At 42.0% G+C, this 21,447-nt stretch overlaps 3 protein-coding genes across 3 annotated transcripts in view; 2 read left to right on the forward strand and 1 right to left on the reverse strand.

The window, feature by feature from the left end:
* The window catches only part of SYNJ1 (synaptojanin 1), a 54,755-nt gene extending 47,136 nt beyond the window's left edge, over positions 1-7,619 (forward strand). Inside the window, exons 30-32 of the mRNA XM_029961421.1 lie at positions 855-963; positions 1,913-2,124; positions 5,517-7,619. Of these exons, the coding sequence (XP_029817281.1) occupies positions 855-963; positions 1,913-2,124; positions 5,517-6,365 (1,170 nt within the window). The 3' untranslated portion in view covers positions 6,366-7,619. The remainder of the gene's footprint in view (positions 1-854; positions 964-1,912; positions 2,125-5,516) is intronic.
* A 665-nt stretch (positions 7,620-8,284) lies between these two features.
* CFAP298 (cilia and flagella associated protein 298) lies at positions 8,285-15,229 on the forward strand. Its single transcript, XM_018076919.2, is given in 8 exon segments — positions 8,285-8,411; positions 8,414-8,437; positions 9,525-9,692; positions 10,868-10,935; positions 12,730-12,888; positions 13,316-13,447; positions 14,792-14,887; positions 14,968-15,229. Coding segments are annotated over 8 exon segments (870 nt in total). The 5' UTR covers positions 8,285-8,299; the 3' UTR covers positions 15,079-15,229.
* Positions 15,230-20,117: 4,888 nt separating this feature from the next.
* Positions 20,118-21,447, reverse strand: part of EVA1C (eva-1 homolog C) — a 31,013-nt gene continuing 29,683 nt past the window's right edge. Inside the window, exons 7-8 of the mRNA XM_018077008.2 lie at positions 21,232-21,324; positions 20,118-20,542 (exon numbers count right to left, since the gene is read on the reverse strand). Coding sequence (XP_017932497.1) covers positions 20,160-20,542; positions 21,232-21,324 — 476 coding nt within the window. The 3' untranslated portion in view covers positions 20,118-20,159. The remainder of the gene's footprint in view (positions 20,543-21,231; positions 21,325-21,447) is intronic.

The raw sequence follows: 21,447 nt of genomic DNA on the forward strand, positions 1-21,447 counted from the left end.
CTACTGTCCATTGAAGTAATATTGTGCTAATTCATTTTTTCTCAAAGACATTATTCATGATATTGGCTCTTTTTTGTTATTTTCCCAGAAATATAAAACAGCTTCTTCTAAAATTTGGATAAAGAAAACCTGGTATACACAGGAAATAAGAAAATCTGGTGCAAAAAAGAGACTTCACCAGTGTCTTGGAACTGGCATAAGTGCAAGAATTTTTGTTCATATTATCAAGACAGAAAAAAATCCCCAAGCAAAACAAACAAACAAAACCCCCCTGAAACCCCAACAAAACAAACAAACAAACAAATGTAATAGAAGATCTGAAAAAACATGATGCTTGCCTCTTTTTTTCCCCTGAAGTCTGGGCATTTTTATTCCAGTGCCTTGTATCCACGTTTCAATGTGGTGTTTGTAATTCACTTGTTTCAGCTGTAGTCTGGAATAACTTCCTATTTCTCTCCAGCCTTCAAATGAGGCAGAGTGTGTGTTTTATCAGTACTGTTTGTTGAGGAACAAAGTAGCTGCTGTTGTTGGTTGTGTTGCTTACAGCAATTCACAGACTTAGGTAAATTATCTTATTGATACTAGCAAAACAATAATTGCTTCTAGTGTTGGTGCACAGGTAAATATTTATATAAAGCTGAAAACAGTTGTAAAAATTCTTTGCTTTGAACTGAACCCTCATTGTGTTTTGAATATATTCTTTGCTTTTACATGGACATAGGATGTTAGCTCAGCAGCTGTTATCAAATCATTTATTTTTCATGGAGCCCTGATTATCCCAAATCATTTTCAGTAGATGACTACAGATCCAAAGTAGAGCTAAAATACTTTCTTTTTACCCCTGATCATGTCAGACTGTTCCTCCTCGAGCTGGAGTTATCAGTGCCCCACAAAGCCATGTCCGTTCCTCGGGGGGAAGACCAGTACCCGAAACTCAGACCAAACCAGCTGAACCACCACGGGGTAAGTTTCCTTTGTAGGTTAAATATGAATGTCACAATTCAGTCAAGAGACACAGTCTCTGGTTTGAATGCATTGTTTTCCAATAGATGTCTCCACTTTTCACTAGAAATTAAGATTCTTGAATGTAGTAACACTTGGCAGTTTCTGTTAATCATCCACAAGTACTGTAAAACCTCACCAGATAATAATCTCAAGATCACCTGAGATCTTGACCCGTAGATTTCCTGGTATCAGGAGAAGCTATGATCAGAGTGCAGTATTTTGGTCTGGGCACTGTGATGTGTCCCTTTCATGTTGATCACTGGACATTCTCTGGATTGGTAGTTCTGTAATTGTAAGATCTGGAATAGAATTTGTTTGACTCTTAAAGCCACTTCCTAAATTCACAGTTTACAAAACCCCTTCATTAATATTAAAATATACATTTTATAATAGTGACTTCCAAAATACTTTTTCAATACTGCTGATGTACATTTAGAGATGACATGGCTTCTGGTTCTCTGTTTTGTATAGAATCCCAGAATGGTTTAAGTTGGAAGGAACCTTAAAGATCATCCACTTCCACCCCCCTGCCCTGGGCAGGGACACCTTCCATTAGAACAGGTTCCTCCAAGCCCTGTGCAACCTGGCCTTGGACACTTCCAGGGATGGGGCAGCCACAGCTCCTCTGACTAACCTGTGCCAGGGCCTCACCACCCTCACACAGAAGAATTTCCTCTCAATATCCAATCTAAACTTGCTCTTTCAGTTTAAACTATAATAATAATTTGTGATGGAGATCTGCTGAGCTTCTGATGATTTCCAATCTTGTTGCCATGAACACTTGCTCTTCTTAGAGCCACCTGCAATTCTCTCTGGTGCTTCCACAGCCATTTGTCCTCATCATGCCATCCTTAAGGACTTCTGTTACAATTCTTTACGATGAAAATCACTCCAAATGTACTTTTAGGCTCACCGTTGCTTCCTGAACCACTAAAGCCTCAGGCTGCTGGCCCTGCTCAGCCCAGCACTCCTGTGCTAAGGATGCAGGAGCCCCTGATTCCTGTGGCATCACATCCATCTCAGGCAAGTGCCCCACAAAGCCTGGAACCCCCACAGCCGCCTCCTCGTAGCCGATCCTCTCACAGTTTGCCTTCTGAACCTGCTCCATCCCAGCAGCAAGTAAGTAAAAACACTTTGGAAATACATTTTTTTTTATTATATAAATTAACACAGCTTGTTATGAATGCTGCAGACTTGTGAGGAACTCCTATAGCAAACACATAAACGAAAATAAAGGTCAAAAGAGTGGATTCAGAGGTCGTCAGGTTCTAGTAGGGTAATAATTGCTTACGTATTGTCCATGAATAACTAAATACTAAATATTTAGTATTGTCCATGAATAACTAATACTGAACATTTAACTTAGGGTTTCTTGTGACAGTCTTACAACTTAAGGAGATCTCATTCTTAAAATTATGTTGTCATCTGGCAACTTTTTGTGGAAAAATAGTCTAAGAAATTTAATTTTATAATGGCACTTGCATGACATAAGTAGCAAGTAAGATTAGTAAGTAGCTAACAGGTTTTGAATAAAGTCATTGCATGATGTGGTGCTTTATGCTGATGATCATTCATTGGAGAAAGACAATACTGATAAATACTTAACAAAAACAGATTCTTCCCCATTCCCCAGTGTCAGTTAAAATAGAGAAACATATCAAAGTAATGTGAAAATTTCATCCAGTAACATTAACATTCTGTTCTGTGGGACGATTTAGAATATTATTATAAAAGAACACCAACTTTTTCTAGGGAAAGCCATAGTTTCTTCCTACTGCTTAAAAATGCAGAATCAGGTTTTCAATGCTGCTCAGATTTTTGCTTATGCCTACACCTGAAGACCTCTTTTGCTACAGCAGTTAGTTAATGCCTATTTTGTACCATAGTTAAGCAGCTAAATTCAGTCCTTGGTGAGTTGATTTTGCATTCAAATTAAAAAAAATCTTAAAATGCTTTACCTTTCTTTCTGCTGAACCTCTCTCTCTGCCTGTTAACTGGTTTTCATTTTGGAAACTTAGACTACAAAATACAAACGTTTCTGAGGAAAGTTTTTTAAATAAATACAAAGTCTTTTGAGAGGTAGTGGATTCCAAGCCCATCCTTCTATGCAAATCTTGATTGTGATATTGAAGAACCTGAATCTCTCTTATAAAAATAGTTGCTTTTATACAGTGTGAATATTCAGGATTCTATAGATTACCAAACAGTATATTAAAAGAGAGAGTTAGTTATTTTAAATAGATGTTCTTTACTGTAAAGTAAGGAGATTTTAATTTTCAATAGAATGAGAAGCCTTATGGTTTTTCAGCTTGAAAAACTGTTACTACAAGTGAGTGGTTGTCCCAACACAGTTCCTAGAATGGGAGTTATGGGGCTTTTCCTGTTAATAGGTGGTTAGAATTAGACCATCAACGCTCAAATTCTTATAATCCATCTCCAAAACGTAGCTCAGTCAGCTGCACAGTGAGTCTCTGTATGGAAAAAACTTAGAATGGGCTTGAGATGGTTTTTTGATTCATAATGGTCGAGCTTACAGTAGAATACAACAGAAATTCAGAATTTAGTGTAGTGTATAATAAATACTTGCAGTTTGTATTCATAGCTCAAAAAATGGCTTTGTGAAAATTTGTGAAAGTATTTTTAACATGAGGTTGCTTTGTTACTTGAATTTTCTTCCTAACTTTCTTTCCTTTGATGTCTGTTTCTCTTTCACAAGCAGGAGCAACCGTCAGGGTAACAGGTATCTGACTATTTACCAATCTTGTATGTGGTCTCCATCTACTCAAGCAGAAAAGATGTATGAATCTTGTTTTCATACATCTGCAGTCCCATCCATATTAAAAACCACCTGTCTGCATTCATGGATTGACTGTCATACCATAGTTTGCTTTTCCCTTTCATAATGCATTTAAAAGTGAGACTGCATTTATTAGTGCCAGAGCAAATATTTTGCTTCATCATCTTTTATGAAACAATTGGACCCTGACCTATGTTGCTTAGTCACTGCTGAATCTCCTGGTTTCAGTCTGTTTGGGGAAAAAAAGATCAGTGTTGGCATTAAATATTCTCTTCAGTGTAAAATTTTTTTCAAAATAAACCCCATATTTCACATCTTTCAAAGAGCAGAGAATTTACTACTACCCAAAGTAAAATAAATGGTTTGTTACAATTTTAAAGGCATTTGGTTCCAGAATTATTCAGAGCAAATTTTTACTTACAATAAAGAGCAATTGGGATTCATAGTTTCTTTGGGATCTGGCACTTCAAATGACTACAGGACTTAACCAGCTGGTGCCCAGCTGCATTTGATTTCTATTCTTTCTGCAGTTCTGTTTTTCACATTTTCCCCTCAGTTACTCAGTGCCTTTGGTTTAATATTATTCTGCAGAACACTGACTATATATACACCCCATTCAAGCTACAACTGAAATTTTTTAAAAATAAATTGTTATGCTGCATACACTGGGGAAAACTTGCAATATTATTATTATTATTTCCTAGAATCTCTAAAGCCTGTAGACTAATTTTATGGAGCTGCTTAGGTAGTGGATGTGTGGAGACACACTTCAAACTATGCACAATAAATGCAGTGAACCCAAGATGGATAAAGATGGAGGTTAGGCTGTAGTAATACTATGTTTTAGCTCACACCATAGTTCAACAAAACACTAGTTAACAGAATTTTCAAGCTAAATGCCCAAACTCTTTGGGTGTATTAAGGTGATTGTTAAAATGACAAACTTTTTTGTGAAATTTGAATTCTCAGGAGCTGTTTTAACTTAAGCTCAATTCATTAAAAAAGGGGAAGCTCCAAACCCTGTTCTGTCAGTATGTGACTGAAAAAGTAGATACTCCACCTTTTTGGACAGTTCTTACAAGGTAAAAAAGTTGCACTGTTGTTTGAAGAGATGTAAAAAAACAAAAATGTTTGTTTTTAAAAGCTGAGAAGTTCTGTGGAGAAAACTCTGTCTTCTCCATTCAGTATTATACTAAACAAGGATAACTTGCCATTTTAAAATATGAAACCAGTCCCTTCCCATGCCAGGAAGCACTGGAATGCCTACGGATGCCTGTGTCTGCATAGAAATGTCTGACATGCACATACTAATGACACTAATGTTTCCTCCCATTGTGATGCTTAAATACTGCTTGTAACATCAGTGTGACAAACAATGTAACCTGGAGGTCTTTGTTTTGTAGCTGTGCTGGGTTATCACTTGTTTAGAATACAGTAGCATTTCCCAAAGATTTTCTTATCCAACATTCACTTGGACTTGGTGCCTTTCACTGGAATTCTGACCTGTAGGAAGTGGATTCCAGCTGCGTTGACCACCAATGTGGTGTTTAACAACTCATAGGCTTTTTCTCAGAGAAGGGATTCAGGGTTGTTGTTTCCATTCCAGTTACAGCTGAATTGTGTTGAAGTTTCAGCTGAAAGAGTGAGAAAGGGTGGGGTCAGGAATAACCTGGAATCAGCCACAGGACTACTGAGCATGTTGTTTCCTTTGCAGCTGAAACCCAACTGGACATACAGCTCCAACCCTGGCCCCCAGCTCAGCAGTGACCCTTTTGAAGACCTGTCATTCCAGCTGCTCATGTCCCAGATGCAGACATGTGTCCGAACATCACCCGCTCCAACCTTAAGCCAGGAGTTGACACCTTTGCCTTCAGCAGCACAAAGAAACGCTGATAATTTGAATACTATAAACTGCATGCCAGCAATGCCTCCTATTCCAACCTTCCACTCATCCCAGGAGCATAAGCGCACCTCTCCAAATCCATTTATTACTGGGCTGAACTGCGCAAATCCATTCACTGAAAGGACTCCTAATGCTGGGAACCCGTTTAGGATGGAAACGCAAGGGTCCGGAATAACCTCGCAGGTATGGGAAGGACCTGCAGTTTCCCATCCTTTCCCTTCCCTGCCCCGCCCCAGCTGTAACACAGCCAAGCCTCTATTTTCTGTGGATGCAGCTGAAAACACGTTTTGCTTGCCAAGTAAATCTCTCAAGGCAGAAAATGTGCAGCCCAAGGGGTGGGTGACATTTGATGAGGACGAGAACTTCAATCTGAAGCTAAAGCCATCTACAAGTGTCCCGGATTTTCAGAGACTCGGCTCCAGGAAGTCAGCTGGATCTCCAGGTTTGCTGGGCACTGAACAAAAGACTTTCCTTGGTTCAGACTTTAACTTTGGTGATGACTGGAATAAAAGCTCTACTGATTGCTTCTGTGCAATGCCAGCAAGGAGACCCCCTGCACCCCCTGTACCATCCAGAGCAACCAGCAACAGGTCCCCTGCAGATCCTTTCGCCTCCCCAGCACCCCAGGTGTCACCAACTCATGATTTTACAGAAAGATAGTTGTTCAAAGATACAACAGGTTGTATTTGTTGCTACATTTATCCAGTAGAATAATTGGGTATTTGAGATTATTCTGTGTGCAATAATTAAGTGTTAAATGCACTGAAACTTAACTCTACTCATAAACAGCCACTATTGCTTGTGTATAAATTTTGAATGTGTATATATGGTAGAGCACAAAAAATTGTCTGAATTTTATTAAAATTCTGAGGTAATAGTATTTGAACAGACAGAAAAAGAGAAGAAGGATGAGCTACTGATCTCATTAAAATCTGGACATAGATTTTGCTTAGGGAGCTCTCTCATTTCTGATCCCCCTTGTGGAATTCCACAGAAAGAGGCTCCCTGCCGGTAGCCTCCCCCCTCCCTTTTGACTGTTTTGTTAATTGTATTTATAAGTATTTACCAAAGAGCTGCCAAAGTTTATTGAGATTTGAATGTTGAAAAGTATTGTTTAGAAGTTGTTTTAATTTATAACAGAGGCTATGGATATTTGTAAGGCTTATATTTGAATTTGAGGCACAACGAAAGTAGTTTACTTTCAAAATACAAACAAAACTTTGCATATTAATATATTCAACTAATTTTCTGTGTCAGTACATTTCAGCTATTAAATCCTATTGTGACATACACTCACTAGCACTAATTCAGAATAATTGTTCCATATCATCTATTTATTCATTACTATTTTAACTATATATTTTTTTTCCAGAAATTAGAAACAACATATAGAAAAAGTTTTCCCTCAACCTCTTGAAAAAGATTCCCCTTGGGTTTTGAGATACAAAGCAGTCTTTACCAGTTGCAGACAATATAGTCTACCAGCCAGGGAGTGAAACAACACACTAACATTGTAGTTACAGTAGCAAAATACTCCAGGGCGGTGCGCTTTTTAAATTCTCCAGTGCTATCAAGACATGATCTATAAAATAATGCATTGTTCCTTTGAGCAGTCCCTGGTTAACCATGAGCTGCAGCTGTGTAGAGCAGTGATAGTGAGTTTTATATGGCGCTTTTTTCTGTTCAGGTCCCTCAACTTGTACATTTGGAACAGCAGTGGTACCCTTTGTGCTTCGGTGTGTGAGTTACCTTGTTTTATGCTGTTGCTATAAACATCTGTGTGATCAGTGTTTTGGTATATTCCTACATTGGCAAGCCAATTTTGGGGGGAAACTTTTTGCTGGTGGGAGTCACGTGATAAATATGTTGTCGAATATCTAACTGCAGTGATTAAAAACTACTGTCTGAACTGTACCTGGTGTTAGGCACCTCTGCACTTCACAGGGCTGTGGGACTGGAGCAGCACCTGCAGGGACCACTGGGAATGCTCTGGAATTTCAGTATGTCTATAAATATATATATATATATATATATACACACAAATATACAGGTAAGCTACAGTAACGCCGTGACGTGTGTTGTTGGATGGGAGCGATGACCAGCAGCAGAAGCCCTGAAAACAGGAAGGATTGAAGTGTGATGTGACGCGCTCCCCCAGTGTCACTGGGCGCTGTTCCCGGTGCTCCCGCACACCTGTCCGTGGCTGTATCCCCCTCCCCGGGGACACCCAGGTGTCCATGAAGGAACGTTCCTGCCCCTTGGTCCGGGTGCTCGTTCTCTCTCTGTGCCCCGGGGCCGGCCCTGGGACTACCGGCCGGGGCGCGCGGGCCCTTTAAGGGGCGCCCCGGTGGCTTCCGGGGAGGGCCGGAAGCGGAAGCGGCCGCCGTTGAGGCAGCTCCGGGGGTCCCGGCGGATCCGGGGATCCCGGGGATCCCCAGGATCCCGGTGACAGCGGGGGCGGCCCCAGGAGCGGCCTCGCCGTGCCCTCAGCGCGTCCCGGGGCGCTGGGCGCGGCCGTCACCCCGCGTTGGCTCCTCCTCGCCGGTATCCAGGGACGCGGCTCCGTTGCTGAGGGGCTCCGCCGCGGCCCGGCCATGGTGCGGCTGCACGTGAAGCGCGGCGGCGAGAGCCAATTCCTGCTGGAGGCGCCGGGCAGCGCCCGCCTGGCCGAGCTGGCGCCGCTTGCCGCCCGCATCCACAACGGGCGGTGAAGGTGCAGCGCCTGTGCTCAGGTACCGGCCGGGAACGGCGCCCGGGCACCGGCTGGGCAGCGGGAACGCGCCTCCTCCTCCCTCAGCAGGGCGGTGACCGCCCACCGAAACCGCATGGGAATTCCCGGCCTTGGGATTTTAGTGCGGGCACTGCATAGGGCTGGAAACGGACCCGCTACATGAGCCTGTAGTGGCTGCTTAAATCAGGGGCTGGAAGGGACTTAAACGTCGCGTTCCACGCTCCCTCACGGGCAGGGACAACTCCCACTAGATCACGTTGCTCCAAGCCCGGTCCAGCCTGGCCCTGAACATTTCCTGGGATAGGGCAGCTACAGCTTCTCTGGGCAGCCTGTGCCAGGGCCTCACCACCCTCACAGGGAAGAATTTCTTCCTCATATCTCATCTAAATCTACTCCCCTTCAGCTTAAAGCTGTTCCTCCTTGTCCTGTCACTCCATGTCCAAAGTTCCCATTTTGGCAGTGGAAAGGACTCCTTTGTGACCAGCAGTGTCCCTTTACACGTGAATGACACTGTTCCCTACCACGTACTTGGTGCAAAGCACCCCCTGCCATGTGATGGAATGGCAGATGTGTCTGAATTGGTGCTGAGTTCAGTTCTGAGGCAGTTTTAAAAAATGTTTCCGCCCCCACTGCGGGGCTGCCAGAGCTGAAATTCCCCTCAGGTGAGCCTGACCTGGAGGGTGCAGCCCAGCCTCACCTGCTGTGCTCCAGCCACTGGGTTTGTGGTGTGTCTGAGGCCTTACTGAGCCTGCTCTGAAATTTAAAAGAAAAAACAAACAGCTAAAGCTGATTAGGGAAATGCCAAAAAGAAAAGTGTTGTGGCTAGCAGATACCATCGAGGCTTGAATCCCTGCAGGTGTATTTGTTATATTATTGTATATGTATGTGAAATGTATGAATTTTGACATAACTACAGCATCTGTATCTATCTATGTGTCTTTATGTCCCTTAATATTTATTCCCTGTACTTAGCTGTTTAAACTGAAGGCTGGGGTTAAGGTTTGCCTGCACACACATCATGTGAAAGGCTTTTGAAAATGGTCTGTAATAACAAAGACTTTTAATCTTGTTCTCTAAACACTCAAAAGAGATGGAGGAGCTGGCAGAGCATGGTATTTCCTTGCCTTACAATATGCAAGGACTGACAGATGAGCAAATTGGAGAGCTGAAGTTAAAGGATGAGTGGGCAGAGAAGTGTGTCCCAAGCGGTGGGAGCATCTTCAGGAAGGATGAAATGGGACGGAGAAATGGGCACGGTAAGTCAAATGTAAAGATTTGTTTCTTTCCCTGCAGACACAGACCATCTATAACAAACTCCAAATTCTGGACCTGAATAGCCAAAGTATCAGTTACATACCCAGGAGTTCTGTCTTGGGTTAGGGCCTGGGGTAATACTGATTTAAAAGCCTACAGAGCAGCATATCTCTTCAGCACACAAACAATCACCAGGAGCAAGTGGAGTGTCCATTGTAATTTACTCTCCCCATTTGAAAATGTACACTTGAGGACTGGTTTTCTCCAGAGACTCCAAGATATGTCAACAGGTTGTTTTTCTAATATTTCTCCTTTTTTCTCATTGGCTGGGACTCAGACTCACTGAACATGTGTTTGTTAGTGAGAGGACAGCTTTATAATGTTGACAAATTCAGAATATTGAATGGTGTTGATATATAGGCCAAACCAAATGCCATCAAGCACCTAAGTGGGAAATAAACTGGGAATGAGTATGCTTTAATTGGATTTTTGTGTTTGAGGACAGGCTTTTTATAGCAATTAAAATAGATAAGTGTGATGTGATATGAAATGTACAGAGTATTTGCAAAACTGCCTTTGCTGTTAGATTGAGATTTTAATTAGAAAAAAAGTCAGAACACTGTGAGCTGTTGTGCCCAGTAAAAGCACATCTGCCAGTATGGTTCCCAGTAGTCCAGCAGGGAAAGGGCCTTGTTTTATGTTGTGGAGGGTATGGGATTATGGTTGTTGCTTTCTACTCAGTAGCTTTCTACTCTACCTTTGTCCCAAATGAAGTTCCAAGTCACAGAATTGTGAAACCACAGAATGGTTTGGGTTGGAAGGGACCTCAAAGCTCATCCAGTTTTGTCCTCTGCCATGGGCAGGGACACCTTCCACTAGAACAGATTGCTCCAAACCCTATCCAACCTGGCCTGGAACACTTGGGGATGGGGCAAATATTAGTCGCATGTCTTTGGGGAAAAGTAAGTTTGGCTGTCCCATGAGAAATACTGTTTTGTCTTGTAAGTTAGTGAGAAATATGGGAATGAACAATCCAACTCATAGCTAGGCTGCATCTTAGGAGTGTCTCTCCTGCTTTGTGATTCAACACTGTTTCATTCGCTCACAGTGGATTCTGGACAGGTTATGTGCTTGGTTTCTTTACAGTAAATGTGGACCATGTGTCTCTTATTTTTAGCTCCAAATGAAAAAATGCAGCAGGTTATAAAGAAGACAATAGAGGAAGCCAAGGCACTAATCTCTAAGGTAAATTTCCTCAAGTGGTATGTGGGGCTTTCTTAAGAAGTGCTGTGGGGTTGGGCAGCTTAAATAAAACCAGACTTCTTTCAGTGCAAGGGCTGCCAGCTCTTGAGAAATACCATGTAGTGATGTGAATAGTCTAATAAGAACTGACATCTCTGTTAATTATTTCCTTCGTGGCTTTTGGCAAGCTGGTTCAACAGGTTAAGGAATCAGATCCTAAACTCCAAGTGAATGCTGGCAGCCGAGCCCACGTGGAATGATTAAATCGCACTCAGGGTTTCCCAACAATTTGCTATTGATGTGTTCTTTGGGTGAATACTTGTCGTGCTTTCTGGTGAAAAATTAACTGGGTTCTGTGCTCTTCCTGGAGTCAACACAGCCTTTTGTGTTATATGTATACTTAATTGAAAAATGTGTTCTAATCTCTTAGATTATGACAGAATGGTTTGGGTTGGAAGGGACCTTAAAGCTCATGCAGTTCCAACCCCTCTGCCATGGGCAGGGACACTTTCCACTAGACCTGGTTGCTCCAAGCCCCATCCAGCCTGGCCCAGGGATGGGGCAGGGATTAGGCCTTGGTTTGACAAGCACTTGGACTCATGCTCAGTCCCAGTGAGTCTGCTCAAAGACAAGTGTGAGGCCCTTGTGGGATGGTGCTTTCAGGTATTCAGCTTCGCTTTGCCAAATCTGTAGATGTTCCATGTTGTGTGTCAACACTTGTATGACTTTGAAACACAATTTAAGTAATATTTATTATAAAATTTCCTTGTTGAATGAAATTAAAGATAGTTTGGGAAGTGGTTTGTTATGTACATCACTTTATAATGATGAAAATGAAGAAAAGTGCATTTTAAGTTTTACAGGCTAGTTAACCAGATCAAGAGTGTCCACAAGGAGGCAACATTCTCGTACCTCATTATTTTAAATACTGAAACTGTTAAATCCATAGAGAAAAGCTTTATTTCTTCTCTTTCAGATGTCTTATGTTTCTCCTTTATGCCTTGTGGTAGGGTTTGGAATGACCTCAAGTGTTTGATCACACAAGTCTCTCCAGTAACTGTGCAATAGGACAAGAGGGCACGGTCTTAAACTGTGCCAGGGGAGATTTAGGTTGGATATTAGGAAGAAATTTCTTACAGAGAAAGTAATCAGACATTGGAATGGGCTGCCCAGGGAGGTGGTGGAATCACTGTCCCTGGAGGTTTTTAAGATGAGACTGGATGTGGCACTTAGTGCCATGGTCTAGTAACCATGGCAGTGTTGGATCAAGGGTTGGACTTCATGATCTCGGAGGTCTTTTCCAACCCAGTTGATTCTATGATTGATTCTATGAATATGCCAAGCTTTATGCTTCTGCTCACATGTGCTCTATTTTTTCTTTCAAGTTTTGGGCCCCTTCTCTACCCCTCACTTGAATTCTTCTGGTTTGAATCACATTCATGAATCAGAAGTGCTTGGAACCAAAGCCTCTCTGTCTGATTTCTGTGGTCATACATGTCCTGGATTGAGTCCTGTGTCACACAGGCAGTTGGTGCTAAATGCCTCCTGCACTATTTAGTGGAGATCTCCTGTTTTTGTTTCCTCCCCCACCCCATGTAAGCAGACTAAACAGAGGGGCCCAAGGGGAGTGATGTTCTCCAAAGTCCGTATTCCAACAAGGAAATTTGCACTTCTGGTATCTTTATGCAGCCCATTAGCTCTGCTCAGATATCCCACCTCTGAAACTTTGAACTGGCTACAAAGCAAAGTCTTCTGCAGGTTTGCTTAAATTGCCAATGATCCCTGTTTGTATTTCAGAAACAAGTTCAGGCCAACGTGTGTATTAATATGGAGATGGTGAAGGATGCGTTGGAGCAGCTCCGAGGGGCTGTGATGATTGTGTATCCAATGGGATTGCCTCCACACGATCCAATTAGGATGGAGTTTGAAGATAAAGAAGACTTGTCAGGAACTCATGTATGCAGTAATGTATTCCCATTCTATGTAGTCCCTGGGTTAAACTTGTGCTATGCTGTTCTCCATCGTATCAATGAAGGTTGTTTTCACTTGCATTACAAATTTTGTTTAATATTTTAGTCTCACAGTTTACGTAAAAACACACCAATAGCTTAACAAGAAATAAAATTATTGGAGTTTATTTCAAATGTTGCATACTCAGCACTCAGTTAAGTCTGGATCTCATTTTAAATAGCTTGTCACCTCCAGTATGGAGAGCTGATTGCCCAAAGTATTCACAGGAGATCAAGATTGAATGGAATATGAATGAATGCCATAGATGAGCATGAGGAGAAAGATGTAGCAGAAGTAGGTTTTGAAAAAAAGCAAGAAACAAATAGAGCAAGAAACAACACCCCTAACACTTCACCTTGTTTGTATGTCACAGGCTGGACTTGAAGTTATAAAAGAATCAGAAGCACAGTTATGGTGGGCAGGAAAGGAGTTGCAAGAAACAAAGTTGCTGTCTGACTATGTAGGAAAAAATGAGAAAACAACCATCATTGTCAAGATCCAGAAAGTGAGTATTGCTAGGAGATATCTGTGTAAGTTCTTCACCTTTGGCTGTCTGTACTCTGTGGAAGAGAATTGTCCAGAGGTGTCTAAAATGGATTATATTAGTCCTGGCTTGAGTGTCTTAAAATGGCACATCTATTTTAAGGTTTGAATTTATTATATTCCAAATTTTTCTTTAGTAATTCCTTTGCCTGTCAGTTACATCCTGTAACTGCTATTATTATTTGCTCCATAGCACTTTTGTGAAGTACAACGAAGAGGTATTTAAAAATAGATGAAATACAAATTGAAAAGTTTTATAGCAAATCTTGTCACCTGCAGCTGTCTGCAGTGCATCCCTTGGAGATAAGTCAGGTGATTTATGTGTCTGTCATTTAGAAGACCAGAATTTCTTTCTCTTTCCTCTCAGGGTGACTGAAAAACGGTGTGGCAGCTTACCAGCCACTGAGGTGTAGGCTCCAGGGAAGTTGCCTGTTTAATTAGCTGATGGACCTCTTCAGAGGATGTAGAGTAGTGCAAGGGTTTCTCTCTGCCTAAACTATCTCAGACACTTTTTGTTCTAGAGATCATTAGCCTTCTCCATGGAAGCTGCTCTGCTTGCTATTGCTGACAGTAGCTGTCACCACCTGTTTTCTTCTCTGTGCATCATTTCTTCCAAGAGGACAATTACCTGGAAAATAAATTTTCTTTTATTTGTAGTATTTTGTAACTCCCTTCCTTCCCTGCTTTACTAAGTATTATGCCATCCTGAGTCTGTATTAGTAGGGGACCTAAAGATAGATGGGCCTATCCTGAGATATCTAGAATGACCTTAAAACAGATTTATTGTGTCTTTTAAAGTGGAAGTTAAGTAAACTAGACTCAATCCTGTTTGCATCTTCCACTGATGTCCGCAGAATTGACAACATGACTCAGATGCTGAGATGAAAAAATAACCCTCACTTGAAAAAACAACCCTCACTTTCCTGTGAGGGTGGTGAGGCCCTGGCACAGGTTGTCCAGAGAAGCTGTGGCTGTCCCATCCCTGGAAGTGTCCAAGGCCACATTGGACGGGGCTTGGAGCAACCTGATCTAGTGAAAGGTGTCCCTGCCTATGGAAGGGGGTTGGAATTAAATCATCTTCAAGGTCCCTTCCAACCCAGACCATTCTGTGATTCTATGAATGCAGCAGCATTTGTTCTTCTGTCCTGAGGGACCTTATTAAATTTGAGAAATCCTGTTGTCTGAAGGAAGGTTTTTGCTATCTTTGTATAACTTTTTGCTATCTTTTGAAGGTTTTGCTATCTTTGCAGCTTCTACTTTGTATCACAAATGCCACCAACAGTAACATCTACCATTTCCCTTCCAGAAAGGACAAGGAGCTCCAGGGCGTGAGCCTGTGATTAGTCATGAAGAACAAAAAGAGATGATGCTGTATTACTACAGAAAGCAGGAGGAGCTGAAGGTGAGTGTCTCTTTGGTGCTTCAGAGCTGTTGGAGCCTGGGCTGTGTCCCTCACTGCCTTCCTCTCCTCTCTGTTTACAGAAACTGGAGGAGGATGACAACGACTCATTTCTAAATGCTGAGTGGGCAGACAGCCATGCTTTGAAAAGGCAATTTCATGGTGTAAAAGACATCAAATGGGGTCCGAGATGAAGCTCTGCAAACCCCTTCTTAAGTTGTTTGGTCAATACTCTTGTTTGCAGAGAGGGTTGTGTGCAGTAGGTTCTTCTGTCAGAAGCTGAAATTGTCACTTCTGTAGCCTTGGGTGTTCAATAAAAGTTGACATTTCTCTGTAACTCCAGCAGCATTTGTCTCTGCAAAGAATTGAACCAATTCTCTTGAAGTTTCATATTTTATTAGAAACTTGTAATTTGAATATTGAAATGTTAATCCATTTCCTAGATAACAGATCTAGTAAATATGCACTGGAATGTTTGGTGTTGTTTGGAGTGGTCTTTATAGTTTCTTCTTATTCTTGCATTACTATTAGGTGGTGTGCCCTGTAACAGGTAATTTATTTTATGAGAAGTCAGTTTTCCCAGGCTAATGCAGGGAGAGTTAATGATTTTTATGTGCTCATTCAAATTTCAACATAGCTAATTCCAAACTATTATTTTTTTAATTGAGTTAACCTCTCAACAATTTTTTAAAGGAAGTATTTTTGTATAAAGACAAATAATACAAAAATCCTTGTGGAATGCATAATTTTCATTCATTTGGTTTAGTTTTCATTGCTGGTATATAAAGGTTGACAGAAATCTATATACAAAAACAAGCGTCATTTGCAAGTAGATTGGATAAATAAAACCATGTTTAATAGGACATGATCTCTAAGATAGGAGTAAAAAATAATCATTTTCTGTATTACTGTGGTCAGAGACAGATCAAGTTAAAACTCTCAAGTGTTGGCTGAACTCACAGCTGGAAGGCTGCATGCAGAAAAGATAATTAATGCCATTCAGTGAGCTATTAATGGTGGTTTTACTTCAATCATTGATATTTTTTTTTTTTAGTCTTACAGAAGTTTGGTGTCTGGTAGTTTTTGTTGCACCTCAACTTTCCAGTACCATGGTGTTATACAAAAAAAAAAAAATCTGCATGTGGGATTTTTCAAAGTTGCAGAACTTGCCCTATACAGCTCCGGGAATTTTTAACCATTCCCATAGCTAAAAGCTTTTTTTCCTAATGTGCTCCTTTGTCCTCATCAAAGGGTGGATTGAAGAAAATCTAGAAATACTTAATTCTTAATGTCATTGGCATTGTAACCCCCAATGGTATGGTGGATGTTTGTGATCCATAACTGGGATGGGGAACACTCAGTGAAATCATCAGAAAATCACAGTTTGTTATAAAGGTTGTTGGTCACCTGGTCCAGCTCCTGGTCAGTGCTGCCCACATTGCTGGAAGTGTTGCTGTGGCTTTTAAGGAGATTTCTACAGATTCAAACCCTCTCCCCTCTCCCTGTTGTGCTCTCCATAGTGGTTCCATGGGGATTTGTATGAATGCTGTCTGTTCAAAACAGGTTCTGCCTTGAGTAATTCCTTTGTTTGGACAACTATATGGAAGTGCTTCAATAAATAACCCAAATGACTTTGTAGATTAATGACTTAGGGTTGTTACACATTTGTTTTTCTCTTTCCCGGCAACTTCCTAAAATATTTACATCCTTTTGGCAGCCAGAAAAAAATGTAATGCTGTTTATGAGCTTTTAAAGCAGGTTGTGAGGCAGCCTGGCACTTTTTGTGTACGGGGGGGGAGTTAAAGGGAGTTACAGCTCTGCTTGTGACAACAATTCCCCTCCCTAAAATCTCACCTCTGTTTAAGGAGCTGGCTGAGGGCATCTGGGTTTTGTCCTGCCAACCTGGGAGGGAGATTCCCAAAAGATGGACTGTCCATATGCTCCCCAAGGTGGAGATCTGCACCAGGGCTGGGGCCTGCAACATGACCTTAAGCCAGTGGTGCTTGTTTATTGGAATTTCTGCACCCCAGAACAATTCCTTAGCGAGATTACTTCTTTGTCTGCTCCTCCTCATTTGGAAGTATCTTTTTTAAGTTACTTGTTCATAACTGCCTTGAGCTTTGTGGCCTCACCAGGGAGCTTCCCAGGTGTTTTGAATCAGTTACAGTGAATGCTTGAAATATCCGACTGAATCCCTCTCACCAGTAGAGCTTTCATCTTCGATTAGCATTGTTTGAGGAGTTTGTTCTGGGGGCTCCCAGCCCTTTAAATAACTGATGTCATTGCTGGCTTTTGGCCATTGAATTTATTGTCCTTGATACCAGGAAAATATTCCATAGCAGAGGAGGCAGAGTGAAATAATGGAAGGAGTCAAGAAGTCTGGCTATCTGTCCAAGACTTGTTGAGAGTTACTCTGTCAGGGAAAAAGAGACTTTAAAATTACCATTGGACAGAGGATTCTGAGAGGGGAGATGTTTGAACAGGACCTTTGATTATGGAGCTTACAATATTCTCATCTCCTTTCTAAAAGTGAGGGCAAAGCAGACATAGGAAAATCCATTTTATTCTGCACACCTTTGACTGATGTTCTCTGCTGTAATTGGTGCTGTTTTCTTCTTTAGCTGAGAAAACTTTCCGTAAGATCCAAGTTTTTACCACAGTATTTGTGGATCTGCTGGATTCATTTATTATGGCTGAAATTGAATGAACTCACTGCAAAAAGATTGAAGACTACAGGAACCTGGGAAAGCCTATAGGTATTTTAACTATCCAGGGATTTTGAGATGATGAGACAGAAACACCACACAGAGTTTGCATATTTTCTTTTAAACTGTTTATTTCTGGAAGTTTGAGAGCAGCTGTGCCCTTCCAGAGGGAAAACCCAGTCTTTATCAAAGGACATGCAGAGTGGAATGTTGCTAAAATGTTTGTTCTGTGGCCATATCACCATCCTAATGAATGGAAGTGGTTTCCAGACCTAGTTTCACTCCTTTTCTCCTTTTCAGTTTTGCTTTCCCAGGTTGTCCCAGGCTCTGCTTTCACCCAGGATTTGGAAGGATTTATTTACTGCTTCCTGCAACCTCACCCAGGGATTCCTGGTGACAAACTCAGGGTATTTTCAAGGCAGGAGTGGGGAGTTTGAACAGCCGTGCCAACATTGCACGTTGCCTTCCAGCAAGTTTAGGTGTTGATGTCATTTCATGTCATTTCCAAAGGCATGTTATTCCCACAGCCACGTGTGTGGCACAAACCAAATAGTCCATAAAACCGCCAGCTCTCCTCTGCAGTATTTTCTCCTTAGGCTGCTCTTCTGGGAAGTTGCAGGGATTTTACTGCTGTAACTCCATCCAGCCCTGAGTGCCCTCCCCATAGTGATGCTGCTGCCGCCCCATGGCACCCTCCCAAAAGATACCTCTGAGGAAATGGATTCCAGCTATGGCACTTCTGCTGGATTTTTCAGGGCTTGGGGTAAGTACATTCCTCCTTAATTCTCTAGTTTCTCTACTGGATGCTTTTTTTGCAGAGGGTGTTTTTTCAGAAAGATTGAAATAACTTCTGTTTCTCAGGCTTTTCCATGTTTGTCTTCACTCTGACTTTCAGACTGCTGTGAACAGTGAACATTTGGGAATGAGGTGAACCACTAATTGATAGCTTTCCCCAGTTAGACTTGGAAAGTTTATGCAGAAAGAATAAAATAGCAACCCAAATTCAGACTATAAATAGTTCAGTCAAGGGAACAAATCCAGAGTGAAGCTTGACCTCCCAGCCTGGAGCAAAAGCTGCTTTCCCTACCCTACTGAGTTGCTCCTGGTGCTGGACTTCTGACAGGTTTTGTCACCATGTCTGAGGATCCATTTAAACAGGTATGCATTACTAAGCACCTTTTTTTTTTAATTCAAAACAGATTCCCAGAGACTGTGGAATGCTCCATATTGGGAAGGAGGCACCTGCAGGAATCTTTTACTGTGCACCTCCTGTTTTGGAGCCCAGCCCACTCTCCACAATCCAGTTGGATCAGTAAAAGGAAGAGGATAGGGGTTTTTTGGCTAGTACGATCTGTCAGCAGGGGGAATTGTTGATCAGTCCCTTTCTGTCTGACTGGGAAATGGGTGGCACCTGCCCCATGAGTCAGGAGGAAGGAGCCAGCTCCTGCCCAGAGCTGTCCTACACCTCCCCACAGGGCCAGGCAAAGGCAAACCCACCTTCTTCACCCTCAGGACCAAGGCATGGGGTTCTCCAGACAAAAATCTGTTCATCGATATTGTGCCGTAGCACAGGCTGCAATGACTTTCTGTGGGGAAGGGGAGAGCAGTCCCAGCAGGAGTGCAGCCAGAATCCTGGGCTGTGCCTGCCTCTCCTGCAGTTTCCCAGTGCTCTGAGTGACCTCAGCCCTCAGTCCTCTCCTCAGCCTTTCTTCCTTCCTCTGATAGGATGCTAATTGCTGCTGAGATTTTTCCAGCTGAGCACGGGATTGTGCCTTAGTCATCTGAGCAAGTCCCCTTCCTCCTTTAAAGTTTTCTCAGGCTTAATTTGACTTTGTATCAGTAGGAAATGAGAAGTCATGTCAACTCTTTTCTTTCCAAGTGTTTCATACTGCTTGGCTCTACCTGGACATGCAGCGTCTGAGCAGGGAAGCAGAATGAACCCATGAAGTATTCCCAACAGGAAGTGACATTTTTCCTCCTTTTGTTCAGTAAATTCCCTGTGGGCTGCAGCTAAAATATTGGAGACATTTTAAAGACAGGAAGCAGAACTTAACCCCCTTGTAATCAGAATCACTGTTACCAGAGGAATAGGGTTTATTAGGGAAAGGTTGAGTTAAGGAAACAGCAGAAAAGCTTCAGGAACTTGTGTTTAGTTTTGCTTTGTCCTGCACATGCCAGTAATAATACTCATATTTCTCATCAATAGAGCAAGTTTTGATGTAATTTATGAACTGCAACACCCTAACTGGTTACAAGAGCCATCTAACACAGAAAGTATTTCTCCATGTGATGTTTTTTTCCACTTTTTTTAATATTCCTCAACCTGCACGTGGCAGTTGATCCCAAATTACAGTGAAAAGTAATCCATAACATGAATTAAAACTATGAAAGTGTTTTTCAAAGAAGTATTTATAGACAGTCAAGGGTATGAAACTCTCTGTTTATTGCATGTATTTCATCTTATTTTACAAATAATTACATGGATACAAATGTTCCTTCACAGAAGGTACATTTCTTTTTTTTAAAAAAAAAAAAAAAAAAGGGCTAGGGCATCATCCAAAATAAGCCATTTATTGTTCATTAATATAAAATGTATTCATATTTCTAGGAGGTGTCATATCCACACCACTGTTCATCCAGATTTCTTGTATGATCTGCTCCCTGCGCTCAATCCTTTCTGCCAGTTCCGCCGCCTCTGCCAAATTATATCCTGAGTAAGAAGGTCTGTAAAGTCCATCTATCTCATCCTGGGTGTCCAAAAGGGAATTCTCCTCCTCCTCCTGTTCACTGTTCTCGTACACTCTGGCACTCTCTGGCACCAACTGCTCCTCCTTCCTGTGTAATTTCCGGATGTCACTTGGGCACCACCCACATATCACCAAGGCACACAGGGTGAGGATTAACCCCACACAAATGCTGGACACAAACAGGAGAGCAGCTCTTTCGAGGTGATCTGCAGGCAGAAAGCCAGGGCTTAAACACTTTACAAACCCTGCCAAGGCCTGGCTACCAACCCCAGCTGCCATTTCTGCAGCATTCCATAGCCATAATGGTGGGGAATCAGGGCTGAGGGGAAGCTTTTCCTGTCAGGCACTCAAACCTCCCTGCACTCACTGCCATCTCTGCCTCTTCTTTTGCTGGGCAAAAATCCCAGCCTGATAATATCATTACAAAATAACAACAAATCCCATCTCTTTATGAGCAGCTCATTGGTGTTCCTAACCAGCTACCAGAATTCTGCATGCCCTTTTTGTTTTTTCCAGGCATCCTGCCAAAATGGGCCTTACCATCACTGCTCCTTGATGATCCCTGTATGTGTACAACCCAACATTCCCAAACATGCATGTCTCCAGTGCTGCTCACAGGTCAGGGCCAGGTTTTTAAAACTACTGAACAACCAACAGTCCCCTTTGAAAATATTCATTAAAATATATCTTGGCTGCAGTCTGTAAAAGAGTTTGGATCCTTCAAGATGGGAAATATTCCATAAATATCAATTATGCTGTAATTTTCCCATCCACAAGATTGATTATATTCTAATAATATCGTTACCATCAACTGGGATTACTAGTTATGACCTTTGGAGGTGATCCTCCCTTTTCCCAAAATGTGCACCAAACAGTCTCAGCCTCATTTTCCTACCTCTGATGTATGCAAATGTAGCCAGGTAGTCAGAGCTAAGAATAATTCCATCTTTCTTTGGAAGTCTTGATTCCTTTGGATCAAAGTCAACACCTATGACACAAGGAGGTAAAGCAAATTCAGTGAAGCTGCTAAACTGTTATTCACCCAATAACTTTTCAGCCAACAAGTCCACCCAGAACGCAGGCAGGCCTGGACCATGCTGCAGGAGCCTTG

Source organism: Manacus vitellinus, unplaced genomic scaffold (genome assembly GCF_001715985.3).
Source record: "Manacus vitellinus isolate BGI_N305 unplaced genomic scaffold, ASM171598v3 scaffold_34_pilon, whole genome shotgun sequence".
In the NCBI taxonomy this organism is placed as follows: Eukaryota; Metazoa; Chordata; class Aves; order Passeriformes; family Pipridae; genus Manacus; species Manacus vitellinus.